The sequence below is a fragment of the Pithys albifrons genome, chromosome 4, assembly GCF_047495875.1.
Source record: "Pithys albifrons albifrons isolate INPA30051 chromosome 4, PitAlb_v1, whole genome shotgun sequence".
Taxonomy (NCBI): Eukaryota; Metazoa; Chordata; class Aves; order Passeriformes; family Thamnophilidae; genus Pithys; species Pithys albifrons.
Window position 1 is genome coordinate 11,521,412 of NC_092461.1, and position 18,722 is coordinate 11,540,133.

The 18,722-nt window shown below is 38.9% G+C and overlaps 1 protein-coding gene across 3 annotated transcripts in view; it reads right to left on the reverse strand.

The window, feature by feature from the left end:
* The window catches only part of TPPP (tubulin polymerization promoting protein), a 76,118-nt gene that overhangs the window by 43,162 nt on the left and 14,234 nt on the right, over positions 1 to 18,722 (reverse strand). For all 3 annotated transcript variants that reach the window (XM_071553436.1, XM_071553437.1, XM_071553435.1), the window contains exon 2: positions 18,113 to 18,367. In XM_071553436.1, the coding sequence (XP_071409537.1) occupies positions 18,113 to 18,363 (251 nt within the window). In that variant the 5' untranslated portion in view covers positions 18,364 to 18,367. The remainder of the gene's footprint in view (positions 1 to 18,112; positions 18,368 to 18,722) is intronic.

Here is an 18,722-nt window from a genome sequence, read left to right on the forward strand (position 1 = left end):
TTAATCAACACTCCTGGATGTATTTGGGGACTGCATCTCAGCAGTAAGCAACTCCTTCCTTGCAAAACTGTTACTGTGGAAGCCAGAGCATCAGTCTCACCTAAACCAAGGTGAAACTTTCCTTTAGAGATTAATGACACAGAATTTAAAGCCAACAGAGTTTTCAGATTGTCTCAATATGAAGATAACATTGTCAGATGGCTTTACAACAGCCAATTCCATTTTTTGAAAGGATTTCACAAAGTTGGATTTTTTTTTCCATGTCATACCATGAAAGCAATTTCTGAACCCAGTGACAGCTCAATAATAGTGTACTCTTCTGCATGGTCAGATATATTAAGGTTAGTAAAAAATTGTGTGTAAGTGGGAAAGGTTGTTTCAGTGAGACTGATGACAGGGAAAAACCACAGATATATGTATATCTGCTAACATTTTTTGCTGGCAATATGAGAAGTGGCAGCATTAAAAATAGACAGCTGGTGTTAACTGATGCCAGCACAACCTCACTCTATGGGAATCACTGACCATGGCTGAAGACAGAAAGGTGTGAAATCAGAAATGACACACCAAGTGAAAGGAGAAAAATCAACTACAATGTCAGTACACATCCAGAGGTCACATGCAGAGAAAGCCACAAAAACATCTGTTTGTCATAATGAAAAGCCAAGGACCAAATCTAAACCTTCAAGAAAGAGGAATCCAGACTGCACATAGCAGAAATAGTACATTTTCTCTTTCAAATTAAACAAGAAGTACAACCAAAGAATGAGGAAACTGCATTTTCCTCCCCTGCTGGGAGACTTCCTTTCCATATGAAAGGGAGAATTGGATGGCCACAGTAAAGTTCTAAATACGCAAATAGTCTCCAGCCTTGGACAGTCTTCCATTCTATGTGTGTTCCTTGTACAGATTTCAATCTATGTTAAAGCTCCAACATTCACAACAATGTTCTGCTCCCCACATCCCTCTTACCTTCATTTCTTCTGAAAAAGCACTTAGAGATGCAATTGTCTGCACTGCTATTTCCATTTTACAAAACAAAAAGCAAGACAGAAAAATTGGTTGACTGTGGACAAAACAGTCTCTCAAACAATTTACAGTGAGAGTGGGAGAGTGTATTTACCTGAAGAGAACCAAACCATTTTAAAAATGCAGATGGAAAATGTTCAGGTTAAATTATACAGCAGCAAAAGCCATGTAACATTTGCATATGAAAAAGGTGGCGCTTTGTTTCTTCTACAGATCACAAGTCTGAAGAAAATTCCATATGTATGTTGTGGCCAATGCAGAGAAGATTCTTTAGTAAGTTCCCCAACTATGTCTATATCATTTCTCTATCATGCCTCTATCATTTCACAAGACATATCTTGTGAAAATATATATCTTCCTTTGCACAGCTTAGGGAAAAAATAGTTAATGTATCTGCCTACTTATTTATTTTGTATATCTCAAAGCCAGCTCCATGGACATTCCATCTCAACACAATGTTGCAGCAACTGACAAGGCAATCAACAATCTGAATGAAAATTCCCCTACTAATCATAACCAAGGAGATCTGCAGGAAGCTCAGTATACCTCTCATGTAATAAGGGCATGCCCTTGAGCTCTGAGACCTAAAGAAGTCAACACAGGCAACGCAAAGATTGAAGAGAAAAAACAGATGGTTTGCAAAACACAGACTTTTATCCATTTCCTGATAAGAAGCTGAAGTTAAATCCTAACTCTAGAGAAAGTCTGCCAAACAAGTCATTACAGCAAAGCTACATCCAGCCTCAGAAAGAAGCCATTTTAATTCTGATGAAGTCCTCTTTCGGTGATAGATCGATCCTCCCTCTGTGTCCAAAGAGGGGAACATATTTTCCTAAAAGAATTCTCAGTTGTACCACAGAATCTGCAGAACAGTCCATGCCAACAATGTCTTGGCACTTTGTGAAAGCTATAAACAGACAGTGACCAAACTCTCAATGGGAATCTATCACCTTCCCTGGATTAAAGATCCGTGTATCAGTCTTTACACTGCTGACTCATGTGCATCTGAAACCAATCCAAAGAAAGGCAGAAAATTATGACAGTTAACACCAATACAGATATCCTTTCATTTACATCACACTTCTCTATTCAAAAGATGCAAAAGTTTACTATAAATGGAGGTTCCCACATAGCTCTCCATGTTGCAGACATCAACATCACAAAACAAAATGCCACGGAAGAACTGGGAGGACTCCAAGATGCTGATATGACTTGTGAAAGCAGCAAGGAGACTACGAAAGAACAAGTGCACATTCTGTTGGAAATCTAAAACTTATTTAGGTCAACACTGTGAAAGAAAGCATCAAGCCAGTAGTGGGTAAGATATGCTGCCCTCTTGATTTCTGCTTTGTTTCATTTCCAAACAGGAATTAGTGCTTTCTTAATCAGCCATCTCTAGAAGCATTTAGCTACTTATGTTCAAAAAATAAGACTTCACATCCTTTTTCCTCTGAATTACTACCTCAATTGAGAAGATAATGTTTTTTTTCAAAGCCTCTGATTTTACCAGGCGAAGCAATAAGTCAAGTATTGCTCCAAAACGCTGATACCAAGGGGTTTTTGATTTTTTTATTTTTATAGATTTTAGAAGTACTTGTAACTGTAGTAAAAAAGCAAATTCAGTTAATATTTCTGGTAGCTCAAGTTTATTGTTTATATATCCTAACCCCTACCATAGATCAGTAGCTCAAATTCTTTTAGTTATTTAGTCTTATTTTCAAGGTACACTACTGAAAACTATCAGAAGGCCTACAGAATGAAACATAAACATAAACCAATAACCCTGAGTCTAAGAACACTGGAAGAACTCCAAAAGCCCAAAGAGGAGGAATGATGAAGAGGGGGTCTCAACGGCCCCAGACCCAAATCCTGAGGGGTTGAAACAGGGGTGGAACCAGGGCTGGACCTAGAGATGTGTAAAGTAATGATTGGGTGGACTATATTATAAAACCCACAGAAATCAGTGTTCGGGAGGGGGAGGGGGGCACACAGAGATGTTATCATGTATTTCTAAAAGCCCTAAGCCTGGACATTAAAGAATCTACTTTTTTATCTTATCCCACATTAACTTGGCTCAGAGTCCTGTTTTTGAGGTCTCTCACGGCATCATGTCATTTGCTGACAACAGTATTTTGGTGCAAGAATATTCAGTGTATCCATTCCCACAATGTTTGGTATAGGAGGGTAAGTTTTCTAAATAGTGGACAGTTAATGGTGCAATTAATCTTAGACTTCTGTGTTCTTATTCTAGTGCCTATGTCAGAAAACTATCTTACCTTCCAGGTATATACTAATTCATTTGTGTTATCTTCTGAATGAGGACCACTGATATTCCCATGGGATCTCATTCCAACATATGGTCTCTCACACTCTACTAGAGCTGCCGAGAGGGTAGATCGCTGTTCATAAGCACGACAAGCATATTCTTCTCATAACCTATAAACCACAACTGCAAACTCACTCTTGCAGGAAAACAGGACGATATAAAACCAAAAGATTGAGACAATGCCATGTGCACAGACACTGTTTAGCTCTATGTGCTGTGCTGCACATATCAGCCTGTGCAAGTCTGTTCTCAAATCTCCCAAAACAAGCATCCGACAAACACTTTTGCAGGGTTACGTGCCAGGCATTTTTATCACAAAGCCCCTATATTAGGAATGCTTATACAAGTAGTTAATTTAAAACTAGCTTAGGTACTTCATGCATGTATTTATAGTTAATGTCTCACAGTAAGGATGGCAAATCCAGGAGGAATTCAACAGCAAATGTTTCAGGCTAATGCTCTACTTCAATTATTAAACAGAGCTTGATAGGGCAGAACACAATCAAAGCAAGCTTTATGCACTCCTGAACATCTTATCCTTACCTACAGAGTTCCCTACACCTATGCAGATCTACAAAGCTCTGTGAGACCACAGCTATAAAAACGAGTATGTCCTTGTGCCTTTCTAACCTGCAGCACAGGTATGGTGTCCATACTTTTAGAGGCATCAGAACTCAAATCCTCTCACTCTTCAAAGCTCCAAAAAGCCACCCAGATTTTCAAATAGAGCTCAGAAAGATGGCAAGCAGAAATGCTGGCTACAATTCTTCTGACATGCAAATCAGGCACACTCTATATGCTTCCTTTTCTAAAACAGCTTATGACAACAAACAATAGTGTTGAGAGGTTGTTCAATACAGTAACTCCTCTAAAATCACCACATACATTGCAGCAGCTGTGCTGTTAAGCAAATGACTTCTTTCAAGATTAAGAGATTACACTTGGAGCAAGCACAAATAGGAATCTAATAAACACTTGGCTTAAGCTATTAGGATAACTGTCTCTAGAAAGTACATTCTGTCATCTTCTTTTATCTCAAGGCTTTGACAAATGGAGTTGAAAAACTTCAAAGAGTGCAAATGTCATGTTAGATAACATCAAGTCAGTGTCCCTAACATTAAAGAAATCTCTACCTCAGGTGACTGTCACTTCACTGTCCCTCTGCACTGTGCCTTTCACAGCTTAGTACTTAAAAGATGTAGAACTATCACACAGAAAAGCCAAAGACTGGGTGACACAATGTAGCATCTAAAACAGGAATAAAAGGAACACTCTCCCAAGCATGCATGAGATACTGTATTGTTGAGCCCAGAACACAGAACTACATCAGAAATGGAATCAACAAAACCAGACAAACTGCTCAAAATGGCCAATGTTGAGTGAAGTTGCAGTCAGTTGATTTGCAGATCAAACTCAAAATCAGATGCAACATCAGCATAGAATTCATCTTATCAACAGGTGAGGAGGAAAACAAAGCAGTTTATTTAACTGCCCATTATCCTTTCTGTACCTTACTTCATCTGGTTAGAGGAGACCCAACAGGTCACATTCTAATGTCTTGGAAAAAAAAAGATCAAGCTAGTCCTGTGCTTTTTAGTTCAATAGTTTTCTACTTCAGCATAATGTAAAGCCTCCCAGTACTCTCCGCTGAGGTGAAGTGATGGAAGAAAACCTGTCTGAAAGTGTAAAGCACAGTTCTAGCTTTTCTGTAAAAGTAAGGAAATAATTTCTATTTGTTTTTAGTATAAAATCTAAGAAAACAAAACCCATTATTTATGGTTTATATTAACATATATAACATGTTTTATACTAACATATATAACATATTTAATATTAACATATATAACACATTATGTTACATGATGTCATTTATTAATAAAGGATAAACTGCTGAAACAAGTGGCGAATGCACTGGTCCTTTCAAAGGATTACTAAACTGAATACTCTTCATTGTTGTTTTTAAACTAGTACCACAGGAAGCAAAAAACTAATCAGATTATAGTCATTAATCTCAGATTTGCATTCACAGCACTCATAATCTTTAATTATTAGCATTAAAAATGTCCTAAGCTCAAATCCCAGACAGTTCACTACCATTGTCATCTGACCTAGAATCAAAATTCTGTATTTCCGGAGATACAAAAAATTCCCACCTAATAGAGTGGCTATCAGCTGCTATATGGGGTATATATTTTCTTTCACCACAGCTACCTTTCTCCTACTGTACTCTTAGGCTTGAAACCTATTTCTCAACTTATAAAGCACTTTAGACTAAAAAAAAGTCAGAACTCATAAATATCAAATTACTCTCTTTTCCTCACTTTTCCTATCTGTCAGCTCTTTTAAGAATAACAGCTCACCTATTAATTTCTTCTGATAAAAAAGAAAGGCACCCAAAAAAAAAGAAATCACATAAAATGTCCTCTCCTAGACACCCTCTTGTAGAGCTGTAAACATTGATCAATGCTTACAAACCTACCAAACCTTTCAGTGGCACCATGCCAAATGAGAAGAGCATGACACATGCTGATCTCCACTGGGTTACAAATGCCCCAGGCATCTATTTCCATCACAGGGAGAAAATGTAAACAGCTTAAATTTGGAAGAAAGGTTACTACCTGTTTCAAATTAAGTTACAGGAAAACTGTGCACAAGGAGTTTTAAAATAGGGTTCCTCAGGTTCTCCTAGTGACACAACTAGCTGAGGGTGCAGCAGGATTAGCTGCTGTGCACAGGGAAGTGATTGGAGAGGAATGGTAAACACTGCACTCATCCCATCACTTCCAAGCTAGCCCATGCCACAGAGGCTTCTTCTTGCAGAAGCAAACACACACCACCTTTTTGTGAAATACGGACTGCACATATAATGAGTAAGAGCTGCCCACACTCTCCTCTGTGTTCCTCTTGTACTACTGTCACACTGGTTTGGATCAGTTAAATCCTCCATTGTTGGCTCCATTCAGAAGCTTAACAAACACTAACCCACACTGCGAAACAAACACCTCAAATATCATAAAGCACATAAATTCAGGGTTAATTGGTACTGCACTGGAAATTGCAATGAGTATATCTGGAGATCTTGTATAACTGAGTTTGATTCCAAACAGTAAGCACAAGACCCATCTTGTTTTCACATACTGATTTTTCAATTGTGATGTAATGAACTTACTATCATGTTACAGTATCGCAGTATTATCTGTTGCCAACTGAAAGAAAAACAACTTCTCTTGTACACAATATTATAATGATATAAAAGCTATCAGCTGCATCTTTTACAGAGCATAAAAAATAAAAAAAACCTAGAGCCATTGACAGCACAATAACTACTTGTTAGCTTACTTTCATTTTAAACAATATTTGCAACTGGAGGGCATAGAATAAAGACCCAAGACATCTGGGCAATGAAGCAAGTGCTGTCATGTGTCATGAGAGTCACAGCCTGGTGCCAAAGATTACCACAGTTCTGCAGCTGCTGGTGCCCATGATCACAAATGGCACTAAGTGGTACAATGCCCTGCTGTTATCAGCAGAGACAAAGATAACAGGTTTGCAGGACCAACTCCTCCTCAACAGATGATGGTGGTGACTTACCCTTTTCTTTACATTCTTCTACATTTCAGCCTGCAGAACTCTAGAAAGCTTTTTGCTTTTCCGAGCATCCTAAGAGGTGAGCACCACAGCCATGAAAATAAGCTAACAGTATAAGACTACAAGATTTCCCACACTTCCAAGACTTTCCATTCCAGAAAAAAGCTGAGGCAAAGATAAGGAAGATGATTCAGTGTTGCTAAGGCAGTGTTCTCCAACTTCTGTCAGCGTGCATTACCATCCCTTTTACACAGCACACAGCTTAAAGCAGCAAGTGAATGTCAAGGCAGTTGGAGCATCCACCTGGCACAATGCAAAGGCTGCACAAGCAGGTCACTGCAGCACCACAAACCTGCAGCTGCACAGATCTCTTTTCTGCAGCCAGCACAGCCTCTGCCAAGCTCTCCAGAGCTGTGGGCCATGTGGCTCTGAGCACAACATGCCACCATTCCCAAAAGGATCTCTGGAACCAGGTAATGGGAAGGAAAAGCAGCAAGAAAAGCTACTGAACTTCAGGAATACCCCACATTCCAAACAGACATGGACTGCATTGGTTTGCACTAGTGCTTTTCTCTTGGCTTCACTCAAACAATTTTGCCTGAGGAGATTTTCCACTGCTTGCTACCACTGACAAAGAATCAGGTTTGATTTAAAGCTGTTCACAGCTTGGGCAGAAGCTCACTGGCTTGATGCAAACCCCCACACAGTAAGGCCTTCTGAGGGGTTTGTGCCTGAATTACAAATGTTCAGGCAGTACAGAAACCTTCACTTTCTGCCTCAGGTCCTGTGTCTCTTTAGTAACCAGTGCTGGAAGTGCCTGCACTGCTGAAAATGCTGGTGAGAGGCAGGAGGTGAGGTGCTTATTGTTACCCCTCATCAGAAAGCAACACATCTTAGCCAAGGTATTCCTGGCTACACTCAACAGCTGTAGTCATCCTTCCTCACTGAAGCTGAATGGTTTTCTGTATTTGCTCCTCCAACCATAAAATCTGCAGTAATTAAAATGTTCTGGGATCCTTCAGAATCAGCACCAACATTCACAATCTTAGCAAACTCTTGAAAATTACTGCTGCTAACATGCACAACCTTTGGAAAAATGAGAACCTAAAGCTCATTATAAAAAGGGAACAAAAATCTCAAAGGGAAAGCTTTTCCTTTGCAGGGGGGATTATACCAGAACTCCATACAAAACTTGTATTTATTTTGGTCTTAAATTCATGGGAATACATGCACATGCATTAAAAAACTGCAGAGAGCCAGAAACAGAGATCAAGCTTCAAAGGAAAACTGCCATTTCATTCATGTTCCTTCATTCATGTTCCTTCACCTCAGCACATGCACAGACACAGAAAAAAGTCATAAGCAACTCCACTTCAATAAAGCCAGAAAAGCAATAACATCACTTTAATTAATCCTTGTGATGACTTTCCAAGGAGGGGCTCCACTCAGGTCATTTAACACAGCAAGTCCAAACTCTATAGAAAGCACCTCAACCTTCTCACCAGTCATGAGTCCAGCCAGAGCCAGAGCAAACATATTAAGAAGGTGCCTTGAATGTGACGTCACTCCCAGCAACAGATTCAAATTAATCCATCAAACCTGTCTGGCCCAGATCTTACTCCATCACAGTTAGACCATGTAGTGCCTGGGCTTAAGGGCAGATAAGGTGTTGCCCACTTGGAATTTGCAAGGGCCTCTTTCCTCCTCTCTAAGATTAGCCCCCAGTTCTAACAGCCTGACTACCACAGCCTTACACAAAGTTGAATACAAGGTGTTAAAACTTCTCTGAGGACGAGTGTGACATTTTTATCGGTGGTGAAGACAAAACAAACAGAAGAAAATAGCACAAATTCACATTCTCTTTTTTAAGCAGGGATACTGTTGAATCCTTCTTAAACTTAATGTTACAACTGGTTTATAATGAGACTTGTTCCAATTCAGTCATAATACAGACTTACTGAACTTTTAGATAACGAAAGAACACGTTAATTAGTCTCTCTCAAGTCAACTCATTATTGTTTTTTAATGAAAAACAAATAAACAAACAAGAAACTTGAATATAAAAACTGCATGAGATGAAGCATGTTTCCATTCACCAGCATCACATCCTAAGCAGACAACATCATAAGTCTTCTAGTAGCTTGATACAGATGGGCAGATTAAATAAATGTTAATTACACCAGTTGTAGCATATTCATCCACTTTTCCAGATGGAGGATTTCTAGCTCATGTCTGTAATTTAGGAGTCAAACAACATACATACATACACACACACTTTTTTCCTACAAAATTCTGTAACTTCAGAACAAGAAGTTAATTTCTATTGCCTATACAGAAACATGAGGAAAGTTCATTGTTTTTCTTTCATAGGTCACCATATACCACACACAACCAGGCCCCGACCATCTTGGTGGCCCCACACTGGGATTGTTCCAGTGTATCAGTCTCTTTGTTTCACTTGGCAGCCCCAAACTGGGCACAGCACTCCAGACACAGTCTCACAAGCCCAAGATGAAGGCAAGGATTGTTTTGTGCAGCCCAGGATGTAGCTCTCCTTCCTTGCTGCCACAACTCATTCAATTCAAGGACTGCTGTCACCTCACATTCAAATGTTTGTTCATCTATTCTGGTTTTGGCTGGAGCAGAGTTAGTTTTCTCCACAGTTACTAGTAGGAAGAGGTGTTCTGGATTTGTACTGAAAACAGTGTTGATAACAGAGAGATGTTTTTGTTATTGCTGAGCAGCCCTTATACAGAGCCAAGGCCTTTTCTGCCTCTCCTAATGCTCCTCCAGCAAGGAGGCTGGGGGTGCGCAAGGAGTTGGGAAGGGAGACTGCCAGGAGAACTGACCCCAACTGATCCACGGTGTGTTCCATATCATATGATGTCAAGCTCAGCATATAAGCCTGGATAAGAAGGAAGGGGGGGACATTCAGAGTGATAGTGTTTGTCTTCCCAAGTCACCACTGCATGTGATAGAGCCCTGCTGTCCTGGGGATAGTTGAATACCTGCCTGCAGATGGGAAGTGGTGAATGAATTCCTTGTTTTGCTTTGCTTATGTGAGCCATTTTTGCTTCTCCTATTGAACTGTCTTTATCTCAACTCATGAGTTTTCTTACTTTTACGCTTCTGATTCTCTTTCCCATCCCACTGGAGAAGAGTAAGAGAGGAGCTGCAGGGTGTTCATTTTCCAGCTGGGGTTAAACCATGACACTGACACCATAACCACCTCCAGAGCTGCCTCCCAGACTATTGGCCTGCTCTCCAGCCCAAAGCTCACCAAATGGTGACGATGTGACTGGAGTCAAGTCCTTGCCATAATCAACACCTCTTTACCCACAGTGCCAGTCATTTCTCCAGAGAAAATAATTACATCAATCAGGCATGACTTACCACACTGACCGCTCCAAATCACCTTCTTGTCTTTTGTGTGTTGAGAAAGGACTTTCAGAAGTATTTGCTTCACAAACCCCACAGGGACTAAAGTTGCCAATTGGCCTGAACCTTGGCTTTCCTCAGTCTGTTTCCTTATGCATGGACTGTATTCCTCTCACATAAGATCTCCCTGCTTCCACTTCATGTGTACCTCCCTCCTCCTTGTGACTGAGCTCATGTATGCTCCATGTATGTCTTTGCTAGTCTGCTGCCACGCTTACACGACTTCCTGCACACGGGAATGGACTGTTCTTGTGCTCCAATGAAGATGCCTTGAACCTCAACCAGCTCTCCTGGGTGCCTCTGCTCTCTAGGGCAGTTTCCAACGAGAAACTGAACAGGCCAAGATTTTCCTTTCTGAACTTTAGGCTGGTAATTCTGCTGTTTGTCTTGATCACTCCTCTCAGGACCTTAAACTCTACAGTCACCTGGTTGCTGCAGGTGAGGCTGCCTCATCCTCTACATCCTTATCATCTTCTACTTCAATCCATGAGATCAAAGTCTATGTTGATTTTTAACAGTCAAGAAAATACTTGCTTGCTAATCACTAAAACTAACACAGATTTCACGTAGCTGCTTCTATAAATGAAAACCAGCATCTTTCATGGTGCAATATGATGAAAATAGACTGACCTGCAAAAAAACTCAAAAATACCTACTCCTACTCTAAGCCTCTACAAGTTCTTGTAGCACACAAGTGGAATATGCCACAAAGTGTGGCAAATACCAAGCAAGGTGCTATATATAGCACTGTGTATGACATCATGCAGCATTCCATATCAGCTGGGAAATGAATCACCCACCACTGCATCTATAGGATTTCATGTGATGTCTGCTCACATAAAATGATGTTTTTTAAATCCTAATCAACATACATCATTAGGGGTACAGAATTTACCCATTACACATGCACAAAAGAAGCCTGTGCAATGGCAAGTGAATTTAAAACAATCTTTCTTCTCATATGCAATTACTGCTTTTGTTTGGAATTTATGCCTCTTGGCAGAAGGTGGAGAAGAGCTGCTTGCTTTTTTTAAATGAAAAGCTTTTGAAGGATAAAATGCAAATGGCAATATTACATTTGGCTTTTTGGACAAGAAAGGCAATTTGGATCCTAATTTCAATTAAAATATAGAAGATGTGGTAAAGCACACTCTGTGTTGTAACTTGCCTACATTTCTACCTATAAATGCCCAACTTCACAATTTGTCTGAGCTTTATTAGCACAGATTATGTTCTGCATATTGGTCTACGTCCTTTTAAAGCTTATTTCCTGATGCAGACATACTAAAGTACACAAGTTAACTGTTATGCCTGCTTCATGCAGAAAGTTAAATTACACAAATCCTTTTCTATGTCACTATCAAAATAATCTCTCCTGTAGGGACAAAAAACACATCTTGCAACTACTATGTGCTTCATTTATATATAAAGACCTCTTCATACCTATTTACATATTTAAAAAAATTAAGAGAGGCTACAGTAAAATCTCTGCTAAAACAATTTACTTCAGAGAAACCTCACGGATAGATATTTCTTTTGAATGAGCCCAGGTGTCAAAGTACCAGTCTTTTTAAATACAATAAGAAAGCAGGAAGTATCATAATTGTTTGATACAAAGAAAAGACAACAATTACATTACAGCTGACAAACAGGGAAAGTATGTACTCATTCCTGCCAAGAGCTTTCTTGACAGCTTCCCAGAGCATCCATTTCAATTCTTCCACAGCCTTGCAGCAACGGAGAACTGCTGCTGAATTAAGGCCCAGCTGGTCTCAGGTGAAGCTCTCCTGTAGAGACCTCAGTGATCCAGGCTGTGGGAACCAGGCTAAACACCTCAGGGTGCAAGACACAGCCAGAAGAGACGGGTGGGACTGCTCAAAAGTCAGGGCACAAGGAAGTGTGTTGTGTGAGGATTTTCCATGGGAACAAACTCTTCCTTTCTCAAAAAAATGGAGGACAGTTTTCTGGCCTTTAGAATATATGGCTTCCTCAGCAACAAGAAAACATGTCAAAGCAACATCAGGAACTATTAATGGAATTTCAGAGGACAATTACAGTTTCACTTGCTCTTTTACCAAGAATATTTTAGAGTGCTGGAGTAAGGTATATTACAAAGCTTCTCTAGCTTAACTAGTCTTCAATAACAATCCAGTATAGAACCACAAAAATTTGTTTAAAATTTAACACATAGTAACATCAAAACAAACAAATGTTTCCATGGAGACAACTACCTAAATAAATGCTCACAATGGATCCAAGGCCTGACATCACCCAGTCCTGCCTGCAACCATAGTAACATGCCAGTGTAAACAGAAATATTTTTATTTTTCTATCTAATAATATCATAGAATTAGCAGTTTTATGGCAGTGCTTAAAACATATTCTTGCAGTGCTGAGTGGTAACACTTCTAAAATAAGAGCAGAGGTATTTATATCAGGGCTATTACTATTACCATGTTAACTACATACAACAAGTGGAGTATGTGTGTGGCATAGCTAACATATCAAATTTCCCAGAGCAGTTGTTGACCCCAATAAATAAATAAATTTAAGTTCCTAAGGCAACATGCTGGAATGCTGGTCAGAGATCAGTAGCATCTTTTATTCTTTGGTATTCTGCTTTCCTTAATACAAAAATCCCAAAGTTCTTAGACTGTTGTGTCTCACTGTCTTGCTGGAATAAGAAGAATGCAGCCACATGTTGCTTTTCATACCAAATACAGAATCCTTCAGTGCCCTTCTCTTGTGTCACCAAAGAACCTGCTTTCTCCAAGGCAACAAGATTCACTGAATGCATATCTGCACTCTGACAGCATAACATAAGACACACAGCCTACAAACTTTTGCAACTCTGGAAGAATACCAGAAAAAAACCAGTCAGTTAATGAAGAAATTGTCCAAGAAGGCAGGCAATTGTTTCAGCTACTAAAAACATACCCATGGAATTCCCATTTTTGTGACAACCATCTGTCCTCAAATGCCATTGCATGTCTGCAAATTGTATGCCTCTAAATTCAGTAGGCCCAGACTGCATTATCACACTTCATTTGCAAAATATAAAAGAAAGATGTCTATATAAGGTTCAGATTGCATGTGAAAAATTAATATTTAGAATTATCTAATATTACTAAGATATTTATACTAAACCCCTATGTTTTAGCAGAAACATGAGCTATGGGGAAACTGAAGATATTATCATTACCAAAAAGAAAGTGTGAGTATTAGTTTTGGTCCTGTCACAAAACCTTCAGATACAGTAATTTATGAAAACTTCCATTCTCACAGAATATGACTGTGACTTATCCCTGTCTTCAAGTGTGGCAGTGAATATATGAATCAGTTAAAAAATTCCTACAAAGTCTATTCAGGCTTTATTTTAACAAACTTATGAGCAGGTTTTCCAGAGAAGAGGTTGCTTCATTTTTGCCATTTAAAGAAAAAAGTTATCCTGGTACCAATCAGCAAAAGAGAGTTTTACATAACTTTAAGCTTTGAAATTAAAATCTAATCTGCAACTGTTGTATGCAGTCCAGTGCACATACAGAGAAAGGAGTACATCTCAAGTGACAACTATGAAACTACAAAAAAAGTTTACTGCAGTTATTGTATGGTTGTACTATTTACAGTTATGTACACTATTGTTATTTCTGCTGCATTTTTAGCAGAATTCATCCTGTAAAATATGGCAGAACTTTGTAATTCACTCTTCACTTTTTCTTTTGTTTTACCAGCTGCAACATGTATGAAAAGTTAACAATATTGTGAGAGATTGCTTTATTGTAGGCTTTATAACCTAAAAAAACGCTTTACTCTTCTACTTACTATAGAAACTGCAGTCTATCCCAACAGTATTAATGCAATCCAAATATTTGGCATAAATGTAGGTGTTTTTTCTCTGCTCTCTAGGGATGCAAGTTATAAATATTCATACACATGGCTACTCTCACAAGCAGCTTTTCATTTTAAGTAATTCTATTGCAAAATTCATTGTTGCTTCATTACTTGTATTTTCTGCATTGACAATAGAAAGTTTCTAAAATAGAAAAGCAAAAAAAAAAGGCAGAAAAAGAACCTATTAAATCAGTTTTTAACAAACCACCAACTTTTATTACAATCCACCAAACTGGAAGGATTTATGAGACCCTTAAGAACATACAAATTACTGTTAAAAATACTTACAGGGAGGGAAGAGATCACTCAGTTTGCATATTTTCTTACCAAATAATGCAATTCTAGCCATAATTCTTTCAATCTGCTACTGTGGATTCTTTGCATTAGACCATTCCTACTTCTTATCCTAAAGCACATGTAAGTGTTGTGCACACATGGTCTTTGGTGGACCTTTTATGCAAGATAAATAGATAAATTATATTTCAGTCTGATCTGACATCCTCACAGGGAAAGAAAACAGCATTTTACACTTATTTTCTTATTTGTACCAAAGGCTCACTGGAATTTCTTCACTCTTTATGACAACATTAAACTTAACTTTAAATGAACTAATCTCTGAAAGACAGACATAGTCCCAGCCTTGAACAAGTATCAAAGACTACTCCAAACTTTCAGAAGTTTTGTTCACCCAGTTTGGCAGAGGTGGAGAACAGAGTGTTAAGCCTACAAAAATGTTCATTACTTCAGAGATAAAACCTCTCCTGGAGCAGAGAAAGTTACCAATTGGAGAATAAAACATGATCTTTCAGTAGCTCCTAAGTAAACATAACTCTTAGTAATTCTCTTTAGCCTGACTATCAGTAACTACCTATTTTGCCAGTATCTGTAGCAGAATAACAAATGAAGCCTGGAAAAGTTAGCAAGATGACAAACATGGGCTTTATACACAGTAACTAATAAACCCAAAGAACATTTCTACTAGATTAATTATTTTCTAGTGTCTGAACAATGTGTGCCATTGTTATAAACTTGAAGTACACCTGGCCAGAAAAGAGACCCTTTTAAATAAATATGGTGGCTTCCCAGTAAGAACCAACAGCAAGCATGTTTGGAAGTTCTAACACAATGCCAGATGGCAATTGCAGTCGGGGATGACAAACACATCTTCTTATCTTTGTTATGTTCCCTGGCCAGACTACAGCTGCCAAAATCCACCAGCCCCATCTTGCTGAACCCCCACTTTTGGCTCACCATAAGAATTCCAGGCTGAAGTTCATCTTATGAGACACAGTTTAGCTCAAGAACACAAAACCCAACAAGTGAAGCACAGATCCTTCTGATACCCATAAGCAGAATTCTTATTGAGGCATGGAAGCAACACTTTTCACTTTTGGGGGAGATGGAGATTCTTTATAGTGTTTAAGGTTTTACATTTAACATGGGTGGGGAAAAACGGGTTATCAAAAAACCTCAGTGCTGTGCTTGGAAAAGCTGCTTGCAAAGTAGAAAAGAGTGTAGGTTTATTTTATGAGCATGACTGCTTTGATGCATTACCAAATCCATCACTATCCTGGAGCTTAGGGTTAAATGTGAAGCCAAAGAGAGAGAAAGGAGAAGGACCTGTCTAAACATGCTTGGGAAATCCTGTATACTCAGCCTATGCCTAACCCTCCTAAGTTAAAGCATATTGCTAACACTGTAGTTACTACAGCCATTAAATCTTTTCTTGTAAAACCTAAAATACTGTATGTGGAATAAATGTGATCTAGACTAAAAAGAATTGCTGACACATGCATGCAGGAATAAAAACATAAAAAACTCAGAAAACACCAACATTTAAGAAAATGTGGAAGTAGACCTATTGAAAACATACACTTGAAAAAACAGACCATCCTAATTATGACAGCAAATCTCAGCTGTTGTAGATTTTCCCATTTGTCACATAAGCAATGTAATCTAAAAATAACTGAAAAAGAGAAGAATATATAAAATACATGTTATATGTCCATGTACAGGCTGAGGAATGAGAAAATGACTGATAAACAATTGGGACCAAAATATTTTTGCATTTGATGCAGTTATCTTTTAAACTATTCAGTGCTAGGTAGAAGAAAAGGTTAAATGCTTTTTCCAAGAGAAATAACAACACTTAACAGTGGTCACAGGAGAAAGGTCTGAGGAACTGCTGAAGTACCACTCCTCCCCCTAGAGACAGAGACAAGACCCCACCGAGCTGAGACTGCTGAATAGCAGCAAAGGCATATGCTGACACTGCCCTGGAGCCTGAGGCAGCCACCACCTCACAACTCACTCCTGTGAAACAGGGCTGTGAAACTCCTCCTACCCCAACAGTCACCAAAACTGACACTTCTTTACATCTGCTAATGCTGCACATTTGTTTATGCCATATCATAGGGTTGTCCTATCACTGGGTTGTCCATAAATTAATATGAGAAAGTACCACTAAGTTTGTATCTATCATTAAAGGAATCAAAAAGACAAATCTTTAAGCTGAGGAAAGTCAAGGAAAATTTGAAAATAAATGCCAGCATTGCCTACCACAGATCAAGAAAGAAACAAAGCCCTAAAACCCAAACATCCATTTCAAATAAGCCAATTCACTGATAGTGTATCTAATTCCAGCAACATAACTTCCAAGAAAGTGTGAGCAGGGACTCACAGAGAAAGCGGACTGATACAAGAACAAGAGGGTGGGAGTGTGCATACACAGTGTCTTCAATTGCCTACATAAAATCCCCAAGGAGAAAAGAAACAAAGAAAGAAATCCATCAAACAAATAAAGTCATTCTAACTGTGTATGTTACACTGGACAACTTTTAACAGTAAAGGTCTGTCTTTTCCTTGTCTGTCTTTCTGTGCTTTGATACACTCAAAAGGGTCACTGCTTGTAGGAAGATTTTCCAACTACCCTTTAAGCAGCTCATATTGCTTGTCCTCCCCCGTATAACACTGCAGCAGTTGAGAGCACAAGCCATGTAAGTGTTCCTACAAGCTCTAAGTACAATTAAGGGACTCCCTTAAAAAGCATGTCCCTCAACACAATGAGGTGTGAGACAATTTAAACAGTTACTGTGGCAATAAAAAGCCGGAAAGACAAGATTACCATAACAGATACCAGGGGAAGGTGAACATAAACCAATTCTACATAAAAAGTAAAACAAAAAAAATTGTTTGGGTTTCATACAGAATATGTCAGAAAAGATAATATCTTCTCCTAGATTTGATGATTTTCTGACCAAACTTGCCCAGGTCTTCAGTATGCAGAGGAAGTTTCATTAAAGCTCCAGTCTGGACAGAAGGAAAAGTGCAGAACACCAAGACAATCCTAACCAATTCATCGCAGCCATGGGTCTCCATCACAAACTCACCATCATCTTGGCATGACCCTACACTTCAAACTTGAGCTGGTGTTGTGCTGGACATCAGGACTGTTGGTAGAGTATTGACTTTTAGGACATATCCCACCTTAGCCTGAGTCCTCTGAGGCAAAGCTTTGCAAGATCATCCTAACATTCTGACTTCATTCAGATATCCTTCAGGAAACACCAACAGCACTTACTGCAGTTTCTTGGAATAGCCTGCATTTGCCCAGATCACATTATGCCTCTTTGTACCGTATATTATCTCTAAAACTGAAGTCAATTTAAGGTAACAGATCAGAAGCTGAAAGCCTATTTTTAGATAAAGCAACAAAATCTTGTAAAGGAACAAGAAAGAGGTCAATTTTGACAACAACAAACAGCAACAGAAGGTAAATTTAAAAGATATCCACAAAACATTGTGGGGGAGACAAAGAAATTATGGCGTAAAAGAACTTACTTGATTTTACTGAAGACAATGTCAACATCTGTGGTGGTTACGTTCTTCCCATCTATCACATGACAGTCCTTACACAGCTTTGACCAGTTCTTCCCGTGCATTTCTTTTCCTGTGGCTCTTGTGTCACCATGAACGGCAAATTTCCTGAAGGCCTCTTCCAGAGCACTTATTTCTCCTGCCGTAGCTCCCTCATGGGAGTTGGTTGAATCGGTGGATAATCGTTTTGCTGGCTTGGTTGATTTGTCAGCCATTGTGCTGCAAAGAAGAGGGTAAACTCATTACATTAATTTGCACTGGTTTACTTTCTGTCACTCTGCATGCTACAGTCCATGTCACAATATATGCAAAATAAATGGTCTCTAAAGGTAGCAAGAACTCACTGCTCTCCATGATCAAACACTGGTTTAAACATAAAACTATGTAACTCTCTGCCCATGCAGAAAAAATTCTAGCATATTTAAAAAACATGATAGGGAAAGAACATTCTGAAATCAGACACAAACCTAGTTTCACCACCATTACATCAGCCAACAAGAGAATACTTAATGTCTGCTTCTTTTCTTTTTTTTTTTTTATGGCAATCACCACGGTCACTCTGCTGATTTGAATA